Genomic DNA, 15,627 nt, shown 5'->3' on the forward strand with positions numbered 1-15,627 from the left:
ACGGTACAAATGAAAACAACAGCAATACTCGTAACAGTAATATTGCCTACCGAAAGGTAGCCATTGCTGAACTGAAGCGGTGTCCATACTAAAGCTCTTTTTTATTGTTGTTGTTGCCACTTAGTAGCGTTTTCCTGTTTGTAAAAAAATGCTTTGCAACAACAACAAAGTGCGGAAAACTTTGCCACTTAAATAACTTCTTTTTTTTGTTTTTTTTTTCGTTCTGAAGAAATGTGTTAGTTTTTTATTTTTTTCTTTTTTTCCTTTTCTGCTTTTCTTTTCGGACTTGTTACTTCCGCCTTCTCATTTTTTTGTGCTCGCGTCGCGCTTAATGTATTATTTTCCACAGTTTGCGCTTTATTAATTTTCCTCTGCTAAATTTTTCATGCTTTGTAAATGTTTTAAAGACCGCAGTCGTGCTTTACTCCATTATTGCAGTGCTTTTTTGTGTATGTGTTTGTGGCTGTACCGCTGTGTTTGTGTATGTGCAAAAGCATTTTTCAAATAGCGAATTCCTGGAACTTTTTATAAATGTTGCGAATTTTTTATGCGCCCACATTAAACATGCCTATCGCGTGCTCTTGTTTTCCTTCTGGATTATCAATCAAATTGCTGCAAAATTTTTATGTACACACACACTAGGGTGTGTAAAAAAATGATTAATTTTTTTCACTTGCGACGCTGACAGTTTCTAGTTTTCCTTATTATTATAAAAAAAAAAAAACAAATCATATCTCAATATCAAGATTAGTACTCTTTGTAGAGCAATAAATAATAATATTCTATACAATTTTTTGAGAACTCATCAGAGTCAAGAATAAAAGTCTCCAAACTAATTTCAAAAAGAAACAAAAATATTTTAAATGTTTTTTAATTAAAATATACATTTTAAGATATTTAAAGACCCATCTAACTCAAGAATAAAAGTCTCCAAAAAATGTCTCCAATTAAAAAATATTTTAACACAATTTCAGAAATAAATTAACACATTTTAGGTGTCTTTTAATTAAAATTAAAATTTGGAGACATTTACGCATTTGCCTAAAAAATTAAAGTCTCCAAACAATTGCCTCCGCTCAAAGAAACTGAACATGATTTGAAAAATAAACAAACAAATTTGAAGTATTTAAAAAATATATATTTATAAATTTTAAATATTTTAGGGCTCATCCGCCTCCAAATTCAGGGTTTCCAAACAAATGCCTCCAGTCAAAGTAATTGAAGCACAATTTTATAAATAAATAAACACATTTTAAATGACTTTTCAATAAAATATAAATTTCAATACATTGGAAAACTCATCTAACTCAAGAATAAAAGTCTCCAAAAAATGTCTCCGCTCAAAGAAACTGAACATGATGTGAAAATCATCATTTCTTTAGCCGGAGGAACTTCTTAATTCAATTTTGTTTCAAAAACAGGGCGATGCAATGTCTACAAAATAACTTTTCAGTAAGTAAAAACAAACATTAATCGATTTTTTACCATCCTAACCAACACATATGTATACCTGCATACATATTGCACATTGATGTATAGCAACAACTCGCTTGCAAATAAAAATTGCTGAAATGTATTTCTGTCTCTCTTGACATTTATTGTGCTGTTGTAAATACGCGACTATAAAAGACAACACCCACGCAACTGCAGCCGCTGTTTTTGTGAGTGTGTGTGTGTGCGTATTTTTCACACATCATTTATCAGCGATTTAAATGAACTGAGATTATAATGTGATTAAGTTTTTAAAGCATTTCAGAGAAAACATTTTATTTTGCATTTAAAATGTTGTATTCATTTATTTATTTGTTTATTTATTTATTTAAACGTTTCGTATGGAAAATATTATTAAGCATGCAAAATATGCGAAAACTTTTGTGTGAAATTTGTTTTTGTGCCATTGATACTGTTTACTAGTGAAAAAAACTCACATTATTCAGATTTTTTCAATTGAAGTGTATTTTACGCACAATAAATTTTGAAAACTGAGGTAAAAGAGATTATCACAAAATTCTTTCAGCAATTTTTTGCTATTTTCGCAAGTGGTTCAGTTGTTTGTTATTCTTGAATTCAATTTTCAGTAATTCGATTAAATAATATTTGTAGTAAAAAGTGTGCGAAATTCATGAATTAATATTCGATGGTTTAGATAGTTAAAGATATCTCCCTCAGAAGATTTTTAAAAATTCAAGCTACAAATCTAAAATTCTCTTTAGCCTTTTAGTTGTTTATAGTAATTATAAAGAAATTATCAACTGAGTTGACTTAGCCATATCTATCTATTTGTCCATCCATTAGTCTGTATTTAAGCGAACTGGTTCTTTGGTTTCAGAAATATCGTTGTGCAATTACACATGCCCCTTTCTCCCCAAATATCTAATCATTTGATGATTCGATGGTTAATTGTCGGATATTGACGGTTGCTCCCAAACAAAGTGAACGTTAAAATTCAAGTTCTTGTGAGGAAAACCGTTTATATCCAAAGTTAATTATAGCTACTGATAAAAACTGGATTTTTCTGTGACTCTATAAGTCTTTAAAGATATTTTTTATGTCACTGGGTATTTAAATTTAATATTTCATATTTTGAGTGAGTTATTAAGCATCTTTAGGTTCGTGTTATAGATCAATAATACTACAAGATTCTACTCTCTCCTTTTCTTTCGCAGAAACAACAAAAAAAAATTTTCTCAACGCCGTCATATTGAGAGAACTAAAAGTGAGCTATACTTTTCGAAATTAATAAAATGACGAGCTATAGCTATACTATATACAAATAATTTATAAATTTAGAGCAGCGCAATATACATTTTTTTCATTTTCTTATAACGGGTGATTTTTTTGAGGTTAGGATTTTCATGCATTAGTATTTGACAGATCACGTGGGATTTCAGACATGGTGTCAAAGAGAAAGATGCTCAGTATGCTTTGACATTTCATCATGAATAGACTTACTAACGAGCAACGCTTGCAAATCATTGAATTTTATTACCAAAATCAGTGTTCGGTTCGAAATGTGTTTTATCGACAAATTTTGTTCAGCGATGAGGCTTATTTCTGGTTGAATGGCTACGTAAATAAGCAAAATTGCCGCATTTGGGGTGAAGAGCAACCAGAAGCCGTTCAAGAACTGCCCATGCATCCCGAAAAATGCACTGTTTGGTGTGGTTTGTACGCTGGTGGAATCATTGGACCGTATTTTTTCAAAGATGCTGTTGGACGCAACGTTACGGTGAATGGCGATCGCTATCGTTCAATGCTAACAAACTTTTTGTTGCCAAAAATGGAAGAACTGAACTTGGTTGACATGTGGTTTCAACAAGATGGCGCTACATGCCACACAGCTCGCGATTCTATGGCCATTTTGAGGGAAAACTTCGGACAACAATTCATCTCAAGAAATGGACCCGTAAGTTGGCCACCAAGATCATGCGATTTAACGCCTTTAGACTATTTTTTGTGGGGCTACGTCAAGTCTAAAGTCTACAGAAATAAGCCAGCAACTATTCCAGCTTTGGAAGACAACATTTCCGAAGAAATTCGGGCTATTCCGGCCGAAATGCTCGAAAAAGTTGCCCAAAATTGGACTTTCCGAATGGACCACCTAAGACGCAGCCGCGGTCAACATTTAAATGAAATTATCTTCAAAAAGTAAATGTCATGAACCAATCTAACGTTTCAAATAAAGAACCGATGAGATTTTGCAAATTTTATGCGTTTTTTTTTAAAAAAAAGTTATCAAGCTCTTAAAAAATCACCCTTTATGATTTCTTCTTGTGTCTTACTATTTATTATACTTATTGTGGCCTAAATTCTTATCATATCAATCCTAATTTCATATAAATTAGAATTTTATGCAAATTAATATTTTTTTTAACTTGGTTGAGAAGTGCCTAAACACATGTGCTTTTGCTTCATTGAAAAAATTCATCCAAATTCTTAAGCGCCTAAAATTATGCAAACCGCCAATGGAATTAAAGTATAGAGCGATGAAAAACAATTAAAATATTACAAAGTTATAAATCTCCGAATTTTTTTAAACAAGAATATTACATATGCTTAAACAACTACAATTGACTTTAGTTCCATGCCTAGTTAGGTAAAACCTCTCACACTGGTTCATATTTTTGTCGTCTAAGCGAAACTGAATGCCTGCCATACATATTAAGCCCATGTAATCCAAGCAGTTGAAGTTACTTTTTATCACAACTTTAATACACACACTACATTTTTTCGAAATTTCTGTTAAGCCGTACTTAAAAAACATATAAGGGCGCGGTTCTGCGCACTATAAGCTGAAACCACATATCCCCACAACTATTCGACCAATTTCAATTAGATTTGGTATTTCAGATTACTTTGACATTGCCATGTTGTAGTGCGAATATGAACGAAATCGGACAGCAACAAAAAACAACCATGAGTTGATGGTATGGTGACTGCAATGGACGCCCAAAAAGATTGTTTCCGCCAAACACATCAAAAAACGAAAAAAAAATATTTTGGAGGACCATAAAGTGAAATTGGTGGAGATAGCAGAGACTCTGAAATAACAACTGAACCTATAATATTCAGGTTATTCAGATATATTTGAGTATTAGAATGATTTGTGCTAGGAGAGTGCCGCGCAAGCTCACTTTTGATCAAAAACAACGACGAGTTGTTGATTCAGAGCAGTGTTTGGAGATATTTAAGCATAATAAATCCGAGTTTTGCGTCGATATATGACAACGGATGAAATACGGTTCGATAATTTCACTCCGAAATCCTACTGACAGTCATACGAGTGAACTGCATATGAAGTACCCGCTCCAAAGCGTAGAAAAATGCAACATTCGCTTGGCAAGGTGCCTTATTTTGGGATGCGCAGGGAATAATTATTTTTTGATTAATTTAATAAAAAAAAGAAGCATCAATAGCGACTATTACGTAGCATTATTGGACCATTTGAAGGGCGAAATCGCCGCTAAACGGCCGTATTCAAAGAAAACGAAAGTGCTGATTCACCAAGCCAGTATACATTGTATAAAAGCCATTGAAAATAATGAGAAAAATCCGAAATGCTTCCGCATCCATCATATTCTCTAGAACTGACCCACAGCGACGATTTCCTGTCCTCAGATCTCAAAAGAATGCTCGCTAGGAAGAACATTTCGTCGTATGGAAAATGGATCGAAGTGATTGAAGCAAAAGACAAATCGTGCGACAAAATTGGTAGCAAAAAGTTGGAGGGTCACTATTAGCGGTGTTTCACTCTTGAAGGGAAATAAACACATCGAATATTGCAAACAAAATTGTTTTACTATGGTAGGTTGGTGATTTTGCAACTGATTGTTACAGCAAATTCCTCTTACAAAAATATATTAAAATTATTTCTCAAAATTATGTTCCTTCTTGTGGCAAAAATTTTGAAAAGCATTAAATTTTTTTATTATTTTAACTAATTTTTAATATTCGAGATTAAGCATAAATTTTGCTTTACTAAAAGAATTTTTAATTATTATTTTATTAAATTTATTATTATAAAAAAAATATATTTGATTTAAATAAATTTCTATTAATCAATTTAATTTTTTTTATTATTTGATTTAATTTTTATTTCAGTTTACATATCTTACTTTTTTATTATTTTCATATAAATTGAATTCCTTATTATTCTTAAAAAAAATACAAAATAAATTCAAAAATGCAGTTTAGTAAAATTATGCCGAAAATGTAAAAAAAAAACTTTTTAATTTTTCAAAAAGAAAATAGCACTTTTAATTAGATCAGCTATTGGTGAGCTTACAGGAAAAAATAAATTTAAAAAAAAATTAAAAATTAAATTTTTTTTTTTAATTTAAAAAACATTCAAAAAAGAATTAAAAAAAAATCCAAAAAAAATTTCAAAAATAAATTTCCAAAAAATCTCATAAAAAAATATCAAAAAAATCAGCAAAAACCCTATCCGACAATCAATCACTTTAGACAAACTCTATAATTTCAAAGCAAAATAGTCACTAAAACGCCGAAAGTCTGCAACGCATAAAGTTTAATCGTTTCATTACACTAATCCTTTTACCAAACTAGCTAACTGTTAAGCACGAAAATAATCCGCTTAAGTTGAAAACAATCCAAGCAGAGCGCGCTGCTGTCTATAACACGCACACAATTTTACTATTTCATATTGAAATCTACAAATTGATAAGAAAATAATGCCAGTAAGTATGAAACGATGAAACGAGACCTTACTGTGCTTAGTTCTCGGTGTCTACAAAGAAGCAGCGAATTAAATAAATAATAAGTGAAATAAAGCGACCAAAAGAATTATGAATTTTATGGCACAAAGGACGCTTGGTGTTATCTTAATGAATTTTTCAACGCACAGCTGCGGACAACTTGCCACAAGCTACTTGCCACTTATACTTTACACACTTACATGTGTGTATGTGTGTGCGTGAAAGCGTGCGGATATATAAGCGCTGACCTGCGTAGGCGAACACAGCAGCGCTGCAGGCAAATACAATGCCAGTGACAGCGGGTGTTAAAGCAATTTTAAAACATTTCCGCGATAATAAAAGCCAACAGTGGCCACAAGAACCACCAAAGGACAACGAAAAGTTAATGGAATTTCCAGACTAACATGCGGAGTTGCGCTAAATTGAATGGGCGGCTTGCGAGCAAGCGAACTTGGCAATAAATTCTGTGTGAATATGTGTATATGTGTGAAAGAGTCGCTATAGTACAATGCTACAATATACGTACATACATGTATGTGTGTGTGTACAAGTGTCGCTAATGTAACAGTATATGGTACAAGTAAGCGTGTATGTGTGTGTATAAATCACTTACCGCATTCAGCGTCATGCAGAGCACTAGCCACAGGCGCAGCATAGCCCAAGGCGCTGCCGTTGATAAATGCCTAGTTGCCATAGCTGAAGTCTAGAGTTGTTCGTTGCCGCGTTTCAGGCGCGCACAGAATGTTTCGAGTTCACTTAGACGCAAAGCAGTTAAATGCGTTTCAGTTAAGCGTTAAAATTTAGCGAAAAAATCGCTAAGTCGCACTAAACGCCGAAAAGTATACTTTAAAAATTTAATTTGCCGTTTGCAAGTAAGGCGCGCACGTTTTGCTGCTGCAACGCGTTTATTGTTTCAACTTTATTGTCTACAGTCACTATTACTGTGTGTCTATGTCTGTTCGTTTGTCCGTGTTAGTATCCGTACGTTTTGGTTGTATTCGTTGCGAATGCGTTCGCTGCGTCGGCTTCAGTCGTACTGACGGCTGGCAATGGTTTGTGCGCCTTTTTATATGCCACATTTCGGCGCAGCATTTGCGCGCTCTTCATGCAATACGGACATCCTGCCAGCCGGGCAGCCACCAACCGGAGCGCCACTCAACGCCGTAGAGTTATGCGGCACGCGGGAGTAATCGGAGCTGTTGCGCTCATTTAGACCGGATAATGAGCGCGCTACAAAGTCTCGTGTGTCTCAAAGTCGCCCTGCGCACGTGTGTGTGTCTGTGCGTGAATGTCAAACTGTTGCTGGAACTGTTGCTGCAGCTACCGCCTTCATGGCTCAGTCTGTGCTGTCACGCATTGTCTCTGTGTTGGTGTTAACGGCTTGCCGCTCTTGTTTTAGTTGCCTGCGCTGTAGCTGCGTAACTGCCGCTACTGTTGCTTGCTCAAATCCATTCTAACGGCATACTTTTATGCGGCTTATGTTGCAATAGCCTGCCAGTGTCAGCTATTTGTTGCCTACTTTTCTGCTGGCGTTGCTTTGAATGTCGCTTTGTTTGTGGCTTGGCTTGGCTTGCAGTGCACCATTTTCGTCATATGTGTCAGTAATGACGTCACTAGCGGCACACAAACGGCAGCTATAACGAGGGCACGGGTTGGACAATGGGCCGTATTAGTGATGCACACAGAAAAAATTATTAATGAGGCGAAAAAGTGTGTAATCTCCGTAAGAAGGCTTGGCATATTGTTTTCTTCAAAAGGTTAATAGAATCATCATTTAAGCCTTAACTGAGCTTTTGGAGTTTTACTCACGTTACTCCCAGCTTCTATAAACATTTCGATCTTTTGTGAATAAAAATATGACAAATGCACACTTTGGCTCAATATTTGAGCTTTCACCTTTAGCTTTCACTTGTGTATTTCCGAAGCTTGAAGCTTTCCGTTTTTTCAGAAAATCAGTTAGTTCTGTTCAGTTAGTATATGCGATCCTCAAATTTCTGTTGAATATTTGACAAATATTTCGGTTACTATACCATAAGCTTTTTAAGCTTTCATTTGCAATCTTTCAGAGCTTTAAGCTACTGAGAGACACATACTCAGGAAGCTCTGTTTGTAAAAAAAAGTATAATCCTGGCACTTTTATAGAACATTTGAACGGTATTTTTGTAAGCTTTTGCCCAATTTTCAGTAAATTTTCTCTAGTGCATTTCCCAAGCTTTAAGTTTTCGAGAATCACATATTCAGTTAGCTTTTCTAAGTGAGAAGTAAAAAATTGCATCCCCGGCACTACTCTTGCATATTTAAAAAATCTTTTCATTAGTTTTCCTGTAGCTTTTTTAAAGCTTTTTTTAAGCTTATATGTGCAATTTTCCTGAACTTTAAGCTTTCGAGTGAGCAGCTCTTGTTATAATCCAAGTTGGACTCTGACACTTTTGCTAAATATTTGAACGATCTTTTCGAAGCTTTAAGCTTTGTAGCACCACATATTCAAAAATCTCTGCCCAGTTAAAAATAATAAAATGCGAAATTGATACTTCTGCATAACATTTGGTAACTATTTCTTCAAAATTTACTATATTAACCTTCATGCTTTTATTTGTGATTTTCCAGAGCTTCCGAAAGCGTTCCAGAGTATTCGAGAAGCTCATCCCATAATAAAAATATGACCGTCACATCATTGTTACTTTTTTTGATAACTTTACATTCCATCTTCCTCCGAGCTTTCAAAAAGCTTTTTTAAGTTTTTTTCGAGCTTTTCCAGAGCTTTTAGCATAACATAATAAAAATATCAAAGTTCTTTGTATAGTGTATACGCATACATCTTCGTGATATTACTAAATATCCAGGGATATTATGATCCAAATCATAATTTTTCCAAAAAAACTCACCTAGCTCCTTTAAAACATCATAAAAATCATCATAAATATCCTATAAACTATCTTGACAGATAGAAACAATGTTTTCTTCGTAATCCAAATTTAATTTGAAATGGGCTTCGCAAGTCTAAATCCTTCCACCGTGCCAATTACGTTTTGCAATTTAAGAGCACCGCCTTGCAATTCTCTTGCTAATCGCCGTTACTCTCCAGAGAGTAGAACAGGAGCAGCACCAGAAAAGTGTACTCTTTCGCAATACGAGCTAAGGGCTTGCAGTTGCGCAGTAGGCACAGCGGTGAGGTGTGACATGTGCAAGTTTGGATATCCGGTGAAGCATTGCCTCTGCTTTCTATATACAAAACCACATTGCTTTTCCCTACACCCTCCATCCCCCCGGGATCCGCATCTGCAGCACTTCCATTCAAGCGCATTCATATGTAAACTTCTTTTGCGACTGTTGCTGACACCGGCTACAGTCAGTTGGCTTTCAGCAACGCAGGCACACCGTAGCTGGTGTGGTGGATGCGGCGCGCAATTGGTGAACTTTTGCACGAAATCACAGTGTGTCCGCTACATGCGCACATATGTATAACAATATTTCATTTGCATTTCTTTATTATTCAAATACATTTTCAAACATTCATGTATATACGTTTCTTTGTGCCTTGGGGAGCCTTTGGTCAGTCGTATGCCCAAGGGACGCAATTGTTCGTTTAGCTGGAGTGTCAAGTGGTCTTTGGTTGTAAAAAGCTGGAAAGATGACCCCACGCGACCGATACTGGTGACAATTTAGTTGTCGCAATTATATTTAATTTGCTTCCGTCGCACATAGACATATTTATGTACTTGCCTTTTCGAGTAGTTTGTTGGAGCCCTGGATTCTTATTTCATTTTCTGTCACTTTGCTTCCAATGAAACTGAAATTTCATACTAAGCGTTGGCTCATTTTTATTTTAATTAAATTTGTAGTGTATTGTAAAGCTGCTGAAAGGGGAAAGAAGAAGCATTTTCATGAAGAATTTAGACTAATTTCTCTCCAAGGGTGACTAAAAACTGAAAATTTTACCTCTGAGGCTTCTTGCTCGTGCACTAGATAATTTTTATATAGCATATAGTCTCTTATCTTATTAACTGACTTTCAAGAGAAATGAAGAAATCTATGAGAGATAGGAGGAAATAGTACCCTAAACTATTATAGAAAATACTAACCCGTATTTCTTCAAGAAGCTGCCACAGTTCGATGCAGAAACATGCTCTTCAGTCTGTACTCAGATAGTCAGGCCCAGTGTAACCATGGCCCATCTAATATGTGGAACTACTACTAACGGCCTTTATTTTTCATAGAAATAATAGTTTTCCGAGCTTCCAAACAGCACAACTATTATGAAATAGAGGAAATCCAAAGACGTCTATATTGAAATCCAATTAAGAACTCTTGGTACTGTTGAGTTCCTGTTTTAGATTATATACAACAATATATATAGTAATATAGCGTTCCTGGGAAATTTTTGTAAGGCCTGCCTAACAGTTTTACTAAAATCAGATATTGTCTAAGTCTGCAGTTCTTTCTACTAATTGGACCTCCAGTATTTTTGTATCAGTTTAACTCTATTCCTGACTTTTCATTGAACTATAATGATTATTTGATGAAGTGACTTGAAATTATCATCTGAACTTAGCTCGAACATCGATCGGTTCTAGAGCTTCACTATACAAGGCGTATACTGCATGCCCATGCCCCATATGAAATATATACTTATAAGACAAATGCTGTTAAATTTTGAGCAAGGAAGACCGCGGATGAAAATAGTAAATTGAGAGAAGAAGTAATAGTAGGACTTCATCCACATTAAAAACTCTGGCTTTACTAATATTTATAACAAAACTGAAGCAAAACATAGTTTACAGGCAAAATGAGGTCTGGAAGTGAAGAAGGGAAAGGAGGTGCTTGAGTTTCAACACCTTTACTGACAAACTCCAAAATGATCAATTGTCTAATGGAGTAATAAACGGAATTTATAGCTAGGAGCTGAATCTCAGGCGATCCTTTATGCTTTCCTAATACTGCTGTATCTTCCAGGCGGAAGCCTTTGCGGTTTGAAAACTACTGAGATATAAGCCAAATCAATATATACGTCGAGAGCCAGGCCGCACTCAATCTCACATCGCATTACACCAGAGAATGTTCTTAGCAGCAGGGAGGTGATAGATCTAACGGCTGGCGGAATATGACTTCCTAGATATACTGGGCTTCAAGGACGCAAAGGAATTATGAGCTGATAAGATTGCCAAAAGTGTCATCTGTCTGGCTACCGAACCAGTACTAAAAACAAAGATGTACAATGAAATTTCCGAAGTGACAGACGCACTAAAGCACTAAGCTCCAAGCATTGATCAGGGCGTGGTAGAACGCCTTAAAGATATGCAGGTCCGTCAATATTATGTACGAGAGTCCCAAAGAAACACGTGCATGCTTTTTACTCCCACGGACTCGATAAGACTGCAGGATGTTTTTTAATTTAATGACTGGTCGCAACGTACTGTTAACACATGCGAGCCGGTTGGGCGTGAATAATGACGACACAGACGGGAAGTATAGAGAAATAAGCTTGAGAGAGACGCTGAAACATCTTCTAAGTTTCGGTACAGCATTATCTTGAATTGTTCTTAGGTATCTTGGAGCTTTTCAATTCAAAAAACTAGACGAAGTATCAATATTTGATATCAAATCACTCTTAAAGGTTTTTAAGGAAATTTTGGCTTAGAAGCACAGTCTTTCCTTGCAAATTTTCATTATGACAACTCTCGTTTAAAGTTTTTGACTTTTACCGGTTATATCTAACATAAAATATACCAAAAATCATACTCATCTCATCTTAAATCCTAGCACTCTTCGTAAAACTACGACAACATACCTGCAGCTCTATTTTGGATTAAAAATCAACTTTCTACCAACAACAAACCGCTTTGCATTCCTTTTCGGAATTATGAATGCATTAAATGCTCAAACTATTCACTCAAAACCGCACTGAATTAAGTGCAAATGAAGTTCGCAATGCTCACACACCAACAAATAGACATACACGTATATACACAAACACACACACACACAGTGAGAGAATCTATTTTTGGTGCGGACTGTGCTGAAGTGCAATAACTTAAAATTCTTCGAGAAAAGAATTGCGAAAATGCAGTGAGTAAAGAAGGAAACATGGCAACAACAACAGAATTCAGTAAAATCATGAAGCGCAAAGCAACTGCGAAAAATGTTGATTCTCTTTATATACTCATTCAACGAAATGAAGTTGAGTCGAGGGCTGCAATGAAATGTATTTTTTGTCACAGTTGAGCGCGCTCAAGGGCACGTTATGCTGTGTGGGCGCTGCGAACAGTGTTTGGAATAGAGAAGAGAATATAGAAACATTTGCAAATATTTCATGGTTCGATTGAGCTGGTTTTAGCTGCAAGAAATTAGCCTTGAAGGACTCAGTTTTTATTGGAAATCTGGGATAAGTTGTGGTCTTGAAAGCTCTAAGAAAATGAGGAGTCAAAAACTTTGTCCATAGTGCAGTCTTAGATCTTAGAGCCCCAAACCCAGCGCCTCTCATTTTAGCTCGCCTTCAAAGGGATGTTTTTTATCTACCCAGAGGATACTTGGACTAAGACCGAAAGTCGTGAACTGCTTGAGCTAATGTAAAAGAATCTTTTCTGGCCATTCCCTAGTGAATGGCGCTCAGAAAACTTTCCTTACTTGCGTGAACTTCTACACATGACTCCATCCTCCAAAGACCAAACTCTATAAATCACTTATTATTCCATCTATAAGGTGCAGAGGCATGGACGATGAAAAAGAAAACAATTTCGAGTGAAAGCTTATTAAGCTAATCTACACTGACTAAACTCGACTTTGATTGAATTTGTCTTCGAATTGAGCGTGTATTAGTCAATAATATTCTGGACACTCCCTTTCGAATGGCAAAAATATGAACATTCTCCCACCTTATGGAACCCTGAATCGTCATAGAGATCCACTGAACAAATTTCTTCATCTATCAAAAGATCCAGTGATCGGATGTAGATCTTCTTCCAGCATTTCTTATATTTTCACCCTCACAAAGATCTTCTTTCCTAGCATAGACACCGCTTACGCGATTATAGCCGAGTAGCCCTCACAAAGATACCCTGAATAAATTTAATCATCTCCTAAGGGATTCAGTGAACGGATGTAGAGAGATTTGAAATTTTATATTGGTAGAACACATTTCCCGAGACCTCGTCCTCATAAAAATTCCTAAAACAAATTTCATCATCAATCTAAAGAATCCAGTAATTGGATGTACAGGAATGAGATTTTAAAATGACAGAACCTGAACCTACTTCCAGCCTTCCCTGGATAATCAGCTTCATAGAGATACCCATCATCTCCGCTGGGATCCACGCACAAAGAGCTGAGATTTTAAATAGATTTAGTAGAACCTCAATCTCCTTTCAGCTTTTTGAATTGTGAGAGAAAAAGTGTCGAATTTTTTCGAAGAATTAGAAATATATCCAGAAAGCAAAGATAACCACTGTGCAACACCACCAAATCCACCAAAGTCGTGCGAAAAACATTCAAAATTCAAATGAATTTATTTTGCGGTAGTTTTCGCGTTTTTCGCCCCCAAACCGCTGAAGCATTTAATTTGCGGAAAGACAACACGCAGCCAAGCAATCAACCAGCCAACCAACGGACCTAACCAACAAACTAACCCAAGCGGTGAACCCAGCACTGTGCAACGGTCAGCCAGCCAAGCGGTGCAGTGCAGCGAAGAAATCTGCATAAACAGCAACAACAACAGAAACATGAGGCAAACTATTAGCTATGCTGAGCAGCTGTTGGTGCAACAACAAAGCGGCACTGTAGTGGGTAGCTGATTGTGCTTGCTGTTGCTGTTAAAAAAAAATGTTTTTGTTAAAAAAATTGTTGTTGTTGCTTGTGTAGACTTGTTGTTGCGGTCTTGTGCAGTTGCCGGCTGACATGCGTTTCAAAATTTATTTAATTTATGCACAAAGGTGTCACATTGACTGGCTTTAATTAATGTTGCACGCGAAAGTTTACAGCATAACAAAGGAGAGTGTAGAGCGGTGGGGTCAGCGCTGAAGCGTAAACTCCTAAACTGTTAAGCGCATTTCTTTTATGAAAAAGAACAGATATTGTTTAACATGCACCCACATGTTGCTGTTAAGCTGACAATCAGCTGTCATGGATTAGGTATTAATTGCGCTAAAGTGTTGTTGCAACAACGAGCGATTAATTATAAGTTAATGAAGAACACAAAATAAACATTAGATTTGGTTGAAAATAAGCTTTATACCCCTCAAGGGTGCATTTCGTCTGGTGGAAAAGGGTATAAAAAGAACTTTATATTGACTGAGAATGGTCAGTTTGTATGGCAGCTATACGCCATAGTAGTCCGATCTGTACACTACTTTTGGGGATTATAGTACTGACTTAAAAAATAATCTATCTCTAATTTCGTGAAGATATCTCCTAAACTAAAAAAGTTTTCCATACGAGGAATTGATTAAACCGACCAGTTTATATGGTAGCTATATGCTATAGCGGTCCGATCTGAACAATTTGCTCAAAGTTTGTGGCGTTGTTTTGGATAATTACTTATAAAAAATTTCGTGAAGATATCTCGTACACTAAAAAAGTTTTCCATACAAGTACTTGAATTCGAACGTTCAGTTTGTATGACAGCTATACGCTATAGTCGTCCGATCTGCACAATTTCTTCGGAAAATATGGGGTTGTCTTGAAAAAGAATGTTTGCGAAATTTCTTGAAGATATCTCATAAACTAAAAAAGTTTGCCATACAAGGACTCGATTTTGATCGGTCAATTTGTAATGACAGCTATACCATATATTGATCCGATATCTAGAAATAAGCAGTCTTTAGAGAATAAAAGTACGTGTGCAAAAGTTCAGATCGATATCTCAAAAACTGAAGTACTATTTCGCATCTATACACACAGAGCAGCAGACTCTGTTTAGCGTATAAAAAAACTAATTAAATAGTTAAACAACTTTTTCTGAAAAAAATCCCCCTAAATTAATTTTTTTATAGCTTTAGAAGCAAACATAAATTTTTTTTTATTATATTAAAGCCTACAACTTTTTGAAAAACCACTCACGTCTCAATTAATTTAATGAAGCTCACATTTATTTTGCATAAATTCAGTGCGTCGCATGTTTATCAACACCAGCAGCAGTGGAGTCCTCAACCACCGGTCATTTTTAATCAAATGTGTATTGCTGTTCAGCATAACAATGGCACTGACCATAGGCGCTACCGGCAGCCAACCGCTGTGACGGTCTCTCACAACATAAATCACACGTGTGCTCATACATACAGACAAATGAACTTCAATTCATTTGTGTGGGAATATGTAAATGTGTCGGTCGACATTGTGACGCATTGACAGAATAACAATACAAAAGGTGCCGATTTATGGATTGCTTGACAATTTCACACAATGACAGTGGTGAACCGAG

General features: G+C 35.9%; 1 protein-coding gene across 4 annotated transcripts in view; it reads right to left on the reverse strand.

Annotated features, from left to right (window-relative positions):
- LOC105228419 (neuropeptide-like 1) overlaps window positions 1–7,261 on the reverse strand; it is a 56,686-nt gene extending 49,425 nt beyond the window's left edge. For all 4 annotated transcript variants that reach the window (XM_029551189.2, XM_011208243.3, XM_011208244.4 and 1 more), the window contains exon 1: window positions 6,829–7,261. In XM_029551189.2, the coding sequence (XP_029407049.2) occupies window positions 6,829–6,909 (81 nt within the window). In that variant the 5' untranslated portion in view covers window positions 6,910–7,261. The remainder of the gene's footprint in view (window positions 1–6,828) is intronic.
- Window positions 7,262–15,627: the final 8,366 nt, after the last annotated feature.

The sequence above is a fragment of the Bactrocera dorsalis genome, chromosome 3 (genome assembly GCF_023373825.1).
Source record: "Bactrocera dorsalis isolate Fly_Bdor chromosome 3, ASM2337382v1, whole genome shotgun sequence".
Taxonomy (NCBI): Eukaryota; Metazoa; Arthropoda; class Insecta; order Diptera; family Tephritidae; genus Bactrocera; species Bactrocera dorsalis.